The 6,721-nt window shown below is 44.8% G+C and overlaps 1 protein-coding gene across 1 annotated transcript in view; it reads left to right on the top strand.

Annotated features, from left to right (window-relative positions):
• Positions 1-6,284, top strand: part of LOC114035620 (ficolin-2-like) — a 19,263-nt gene extending 12,979 nt beyond the window's left edge. The window contains exons 5-9 of the mRNA XM_027851895.1: positions 1,498-1,530; positions 1,897-2,024; positions 2,722-2,851; positions 3,685-3,819; positions 6,037-6,284. Of these exons, the coding sequence (XP_027707696.1) occupies positions 1,498-1,530; positions 1,897-2,024; positions 2,722-2,851; positions 3,685-3,819; positions 6,037-6,284 (674 nt within the window). The remainder of the gene's footprint in view (positions 1-1,497; positions 1,531-1,896; positions 2,025-2,721; positions 2,852-3,684; positions 3,820-6,036) is intronic.
• The last annotated feature ends 437 nt before the right edge of the window (positions 6,285-6,721 follow it).

Here is a 6,721-nt window from a genome sequence, read left to right as displayed (position 1 = left end):
GTGTGTGTGTGTGTGTGTGTGTGTGTGTGTGTGTGTGTGTGTGTGTAAATTATAATTATCCCCATTACAAAGACAAAATGAAAGGCAATCCCTGTCCTCCAGGGACTTTATGTTGTCTAGGAGGGAAGTATAACATGGAAACAAATATATAGGTAACAACAATAGTTGGTGTTTATATAGTGCTTTAAGGTTTGCAAAGAGCTTTACATACAGTTGTCTCATTTGATTCTCACAACAACCCTGAGAAGCAGGAGCTTTTAGTATTATTATTACCCCCATGGTATAGATTAGGAAACTGAAGACCAGAAGGGTTCAGTGACTTGCCCAGAATCATGCATCTAGTAAGTGTCTAAATCAGAATGTGAACTCAAGTCTTTCTGTCTCCAAGTCTAACACTCTATCTACCATGGTGCCACCTGATGATTATTAGAGGTGGGAGAGAACATTAACAGTTTTCCCAGACATTGTTGGTCTTGGGCATAGAGCTCTGTCTGTGTGTGTTTGTACGTATGGAGAGAGGTGAGAGGGACATAGGTTGCCTTTAGCCTTGCTAATAACTGCGATGATAAAATGTTATGGTGGAAAAGAAACAGTCCTGAGATCATGGTGCCCTCCATGTCGAAGAGATAAAAAGACAAGACCTGGGGAGCTCCTAACATAGATCTATCCTCTTATACTGGCAATATTTCTAAGTTGGGAGAGGGCAGGAACACTTGGGAACAAAACCACCCTAATCCCATCAGGCTCAACCTGGAACTCTGAAGTAGGGTGGTGGTAGTTGTTCAGTTGTTTTTCCATCATGTCCTACTCTTTACGACCCCATTTGGGGTTTTCTTGGCAAAGATACTGGAGTGGTTTGCCATTTCCTTCTCCAGCTCATTTTATACATGAGGAAACTGAAGCAAACAGGGTTAAGTGACTTGCCCAGGGTCATACAGCAACTAAGTATCTGAGGCCACAATTGAACTCAGGAAGATGAGTCTTCCTGCCTTCAGTCCTGGCAATCTATCCACTTCTTCACCTAGCTGCCCTGATATCTGTATTAGTGTAGAAATCCTATTGTGGAGGTATGAAAATAACATTGGAATTAGGGTACAAGATTGGACAGTGCAAAGAGCACCTGTTCTGGAATTAGAGGACTAGAATGCTGGGTCTGGAGTCAGGAAGACCTGAGTTCAAATTCATCCTCACTTACCAGCTGGGCAAGTCATTTAATCTCTATCTGTCTTACCTTTTTCATTTGTAAAATGGGACTAATAATAGCAACTGCTTCTCAGGGTTGGTGTGAGTATAAGATGAAATAATATTTTTAAAGTGCTTTGCAAACCTTAAGACACTATAGAAACACTAACTATTATTATCTAAAATTTTGCCTCTCCTCAGTGCCTTGTTCATCATGTCTGTTACATTATATTTTATTATATTGTATTGCATGTAGTCATAGCCTAAAAGCAAAACATGAATGAGGGTCCTGATTATCTTTTTTCCCTTGTATAGGTGAGGAGCTGAACACTCAGCTCTGCAAGACAGGTGATTGCTTCTCCTGACTTCCTACCCCTCCACTTGACCCAGCCGCTCATTGCTCACTGCTCAGGCCCAGGGCCAGAAGGCTGGGTCAGAGGTTCAGCTGTGTACAATTCCTCACTATTTCCAGAGAAGAACCAGCCTAAATTTCCCCAGGACTTAGGGGACTCTGAGAGACTCTGCCAGCCTGTTTCTTCCACCACCCAAAGGCATCTGAGAGCAAGTACTGCTCCCCCATACCTGCTCATTCTCCCCTCCAACCTTTCTACTGCCTGAGGCTTCCCAGTAGCAGCCGGAGTTGGAGTGGCAGGCAACGTGGAAGAGGAGGTCTTGTCCCTTTGGTTTTCCATTTCTAACCCTTTGTCTCCCCAGGGGCAAGAAATTGTAAGGAGCTGCTAGGTAGAGGGAATACTCTCAGTGGCTGGTATACCATCTACCTCTCTGACTGCAAATCTCTGACTGTGCTATGTGACATGAACACTGATGGAGGGGGCTGGACTGTGAGTGTGAGCCCAGCTCATCCAGTGTGTTTGTCCCATTGTCCTGGAGAGCTGCTTCTGCTGAAGTTTACTCTCTCTGCCCCCCTCTCCCTTTCCCCCAAAGTCCCTCAGGAAACAGATGCTTCTAAAAGAGTCAGGTTTGCAGTTCTGACCCGGAGTCTCAGTTCTGATCCCACCTATATCCAAGCACCCAGGCCAGCCTGTTTATCTCAGCAACACTGGCCTGAAAGGAAAAGGGGAGGAGGGCTGGAGAGCTGAAGGAGAGAAGAGAAAGTTTCCATAGTCAATGTGTGGAGGGAACCTGGAAAGGAACCAGGGACCACTGTGAGGCAATGCTTGTGGCTGAGCCTGGCCCCGTAGCGGGTAGGGCCAGCTTGGGCCTAGGGTTACAACCATCAACTTTAGAGAACCCAGGTGAACCATGCTCTCTTTGCATGATCCAGGCTATGTCTCAGCCTGGTCTAGCTGTGCCCTGAGGAGAGAGGCACTCATCTCATTCGAAGGTGGGGAATTGTACCCTACTGGAGGATTCTATTGAATAGGGTTCCTGGGCCTTGCTCTTGGGAGACTAATGAACAGCTCATTCTAGTGGTGTCAGGTGCTTATATTTTTATCCTGTCCTTGGGAGGGAGATGGGAAGAGGGAAGCAGGAACACTTATTTGGGCTTGGAGGGGAAGCACTTCCATTTCTCCACAGATTTTCCAGAGACGGGTTGATGGATCTGTGAACTTTTTCCGGTCCTGGGCTGCTTACAAGAAGGGCTTTGGCAGCAGACTGGGGGAGTTTTGGCTGGGGAATGATAATCTTCACTTGCTGACAGCTCAGGGTGAGGTTCCAGGGTATATGTGTCTCAGGGAGAGCAGCAGTTCTGGTAGGACTGCCTGGTTTCTCCTCTCTTCCTGGGTATAGAGATGGGGAGGACTTTGGGTCCATAGGCTCCTCCCTGGTTGTCCACTCAGCAAGACAGATCAATAGGAGCCTGGAGAAGTCATAGGACAACTGCATTCTGGGAAACTCCTTAGCCAAGCTAGATGGTCCTGACCAAGCTTTGGGGAATGGCTAGCCTTGCTAACTAAAGTGGAAGGGCTGAGCTCAGCCAGGACAAAGGGAGGCCAGGCAAGTGGGCTGTCTGAGCCAAAACCTGTGTGGAGACGAAACAAGGAATATAATTTAATGCTTTTAAAAATAAATGCAAACATTTTTAGCCACAGAAAATTCTGCCTTCAGGGGCCTAGGCAGTAGTCATCTCCTCTATTATAGTGAAGACTTGGATGCTTCTCATGCTCTGAACAATAATACACAAGATAAAAATTTCCACATCTGATTTAAGATGCCTAAGTTTCTTGTCTTAGTTCTGGGATTGAGATTTGGCAAGACATTGAATGATATGGAATGACCCATTAGGAGTTTTCAACTCTATTGCAACATAAGATCTGCCTTTGTTTTCCATTCTGTGAGCCAGGAACCCTCCAAATGTTCTAGGTCTGGTGAGGGGTGATGGTCCAAAAGGAGTAGAAGAAAGACATTAAGGAGGGAAAGGATTCCCTTTTGCTACACTGTGCTTACTCCCAGTAATCTAAAATCCATTCTCTCTACCCCCACCCACCCTTGGGAGGATGAGACGTGGTAGATGAGGTGCTGTCCAACTTTCTCACTTAGATGACAGTGAACTCCGAGTTGACCTCCAAGACTTTGACCACAATCACCACTTTGCCAAGTATAGGTTCTTCCAGGTTGCTGGGGAGACTGAGAACTACAGACTGAGTCTGGGGGCCTTTGTGGACGGAAATGCAGGTGGGTGAAGGATTGATCCATAATCCTACAGGGGAGAGAAAAGTCAAGGAATGGTAGAGACTTACGGAGCACAACATATAATGACCCTGAGGATCATTGTGAAAATTTGTAAATATGGGAAAGATTTCCAATTTCCTCAGTTTGGGGACTCTCCACCAACACCGATTGCTACTCTGTATATAACATAGTAGGTATGTCCTAGGGAGTTTGATACCCACAGAGGTTAAGTGACTTGCCCAGAGTCACACAAATAGTAAGTATCAGAGGCACAATTTGAACCCAAGGATTTTGAACTTTAAGCTCATTACTCAACCCATTACACAATTATAATGATAATACCATGTCATTGCTTAAATTACACAAATGTCTTATCCCAGTTCTGGTCAGCTAACCAGAGTCAAATGTCTTCATTAATACTCATTAGTGTTTTTAATTTTTGGAGCAGGTTTCTCACCTAATGAATCATGCCTTTCAATTTGTTTCAGCAAAGTGTTGGGGGAGATTTAAATATAAATAACACACAATTCCTGGTCTTAGGGAATTTCTAGTCCAGGGGTGGGAAACCTGTGGCCACATGTGACCTTAAGGCCTCAGGTTCCTCACTCCTGTTCTAGTCTAATAGGGGTTTTGGGAATGTTCACAAATAATTCTAGAGCATGATTGATTTCATCAAATGTTTTTTAAACACCTACTAGGTGCAAAGCAGTGTGCTAAACACTGAGGACAGAGCTAGTCCTCAAGTCAACAGATCTTTATTAATCTATTTATTAATCACTTACCATGGGCAAGCATTGCACTAGGAATGCAAATACAAGCAGAAGGAATCCCTGCTCTGAAAGAGCTCATGTTCTAATGAGGGAGGAAACACATGCAAAGGAGCTGGAAAAGGGGAAGGCACAGAGTTACTCATGGAGGGGCCATGGTAGAGAGAAGTCCTGTGGAGATTTAGTGGAGTCTGGAGAGGAATGAAGACATGATTGGCCTGAGCCTCCTCCCTAAACTGGAGGGTCTGGGAGGAGCTAGCCAATCAGAGGGAGGAGCCATGGGCGTGGAGGGCACTTCCAATGGGAGACGTAATATAGGAATGGAGATTGGACCCATGGTTTCATTGATATAGGGAGCTCCTGGATGAAGAAACTCCCAGCAAAGCCGGTCAGCACCTTCTCTGAAATTTCTGATCTTAAGAGAGTCACCTAGCTACGTTAAATGACTTATTCAGGGTAACATGTGTCAGAGGGAAGATATCAACCCAGGTAGTCCTCACTCAGAGGTCAGTTTGCTATCACCTCTGCCATGTTGTCTCTCAAGCACTGGGCAAACAAGAACAAAAGACAAACAGTTCCTGTGCTCAAGGATCTTACCTTCTACAAAATAAAATATAGTGGGTGGGTTAGAGAGGTACCCATAGTTCTATGCACAAGATTTCTGTGGAGTTTGTAGAGCATGTATTATTGGGCCCATTTTACAAATGAGACTATGAAAGCCTAGGGAGATCATGAGACTTGCTGACACAAGGTTGGTGAATAGAAAAGTTGATGTCAAAACACAGGTATCGTGATTCTTAGCCCAAGGGTCTTTTTTAACTACCTATGATTGCACAGTTCTGTTTCCTGATTTCATGTGGGGCTATATAACACATTGTACTCTTTAAGGAGCTCAGAGGGGTGTAGATATTTTCCTATCTCAGCAAAGCCATCAGAATCCCTTCCCCAAACTCCTCAGGAAGGGTCAATGATCCACTGACTTTGTCCACCTTTGTTCCTTATCCTCCTTCTTCCCTGGGACAAACCATCTCTAGGATTTTCCCCATCACAGTTTTCATATATTGCAGGCTGGCATAAGAAATTAAATGGAAATTTTTTAGGAGTTTTGTGGAAGCTGCAGATGACATGTGAAGGCCAGCAGATGATGCAGAAAAAGTTTAGAAACTCAGAAATGCATAAAATATGTATAGCATTGTGTGATATAACCTATGACTAAATACTTAACCCAAATTTTACAATAAGTACTGTAAGCATCCCATAAAAAGAGAAAAAAAAAAAATTCAGACTTCTTCTCTGGTACAAAAGGAGGCCCAAAAATTTTTACTCAGATTTTCCAGATGGGGTTGGGATGTCACGTCCCTAAACCCCTGCAATGTGGAAGGGATAAATGTACTGCCTGTTACTCACATTGGGAAATGACCTATCTGTATTTGCCATCAATGGCTTCCTGTAGGTGATTCCCTGATGTATCACAACCACTTTGGCTTCACTACCAGAGACCGGGACAATGATGCATATGAGGGCAACTGTGCCGTGACCTACCAGGGGGCCTGGTGGTACAATGATTGCCACTTGTCCAACCTCAATGGTCAGTACCTGAGAGGGCCCCATGAGAGCCCAGCTGACGGAATCAACTGGAAGACAGGTCACGGGGACAACTACTCCTACAAAGTGTGTGAGATGAAGCTTCGGCCCACTTAGCTCCCAGTGGGATGGTAGGTTCTCTGGGTGTCCTCCCAGTGAGCTGGAATGTAGTAGGGAGGAAATAGATCCTCTTACCCCAGAAAGGAGAGATAGCATCATTACCTAGCTTTTCACCCTAAATTGCTATGCCCCCTGAGATGAATGAAGGCAAAAACATTTATTGAGTGCTTACCATGTGCAAAGAGATACACAGGGAAGAAGGGAAAGGAGATGACTGAATTCCAGTCCAGTGTGTTATCCTGCAATAAGCCCGGGGACCCTTAAACCTTCTCTCATTGCCCTTCATTTATACTGACACACATCTGAGATAGGTCCTCTTTGTGCCTTGTGGCCCTCATTGGATGATTGCTGACAGGCTCAAGAATAATGGGGACATCAAATGCTAGGCATCAGCAGGCTCTGTCTATTATTCAAAGCTTCCTTAAAAATCTGGG

This window comes from Vombatus ursinus, unplaced genomic scaffold (assembly GCF_900497805.2).
Source record: "Vombatus ursinus unplaced genomic scaffold, bare-nosed wombat genome assembly UNPS02000580.1, whole genome shotgun sequence".
Classification (NCBI taxonomy): Eukaryota; Metazoa; Chordata; class Mammalia; order Diprotodontia; family Vombatidae; genus Vombatus; species Vombatus ursinus.
The sequence above is the reverse complement of the archived record's forward strand: the minus strand, read 5'-3'. Positions and strand labels throughout refer to the sequence as shown.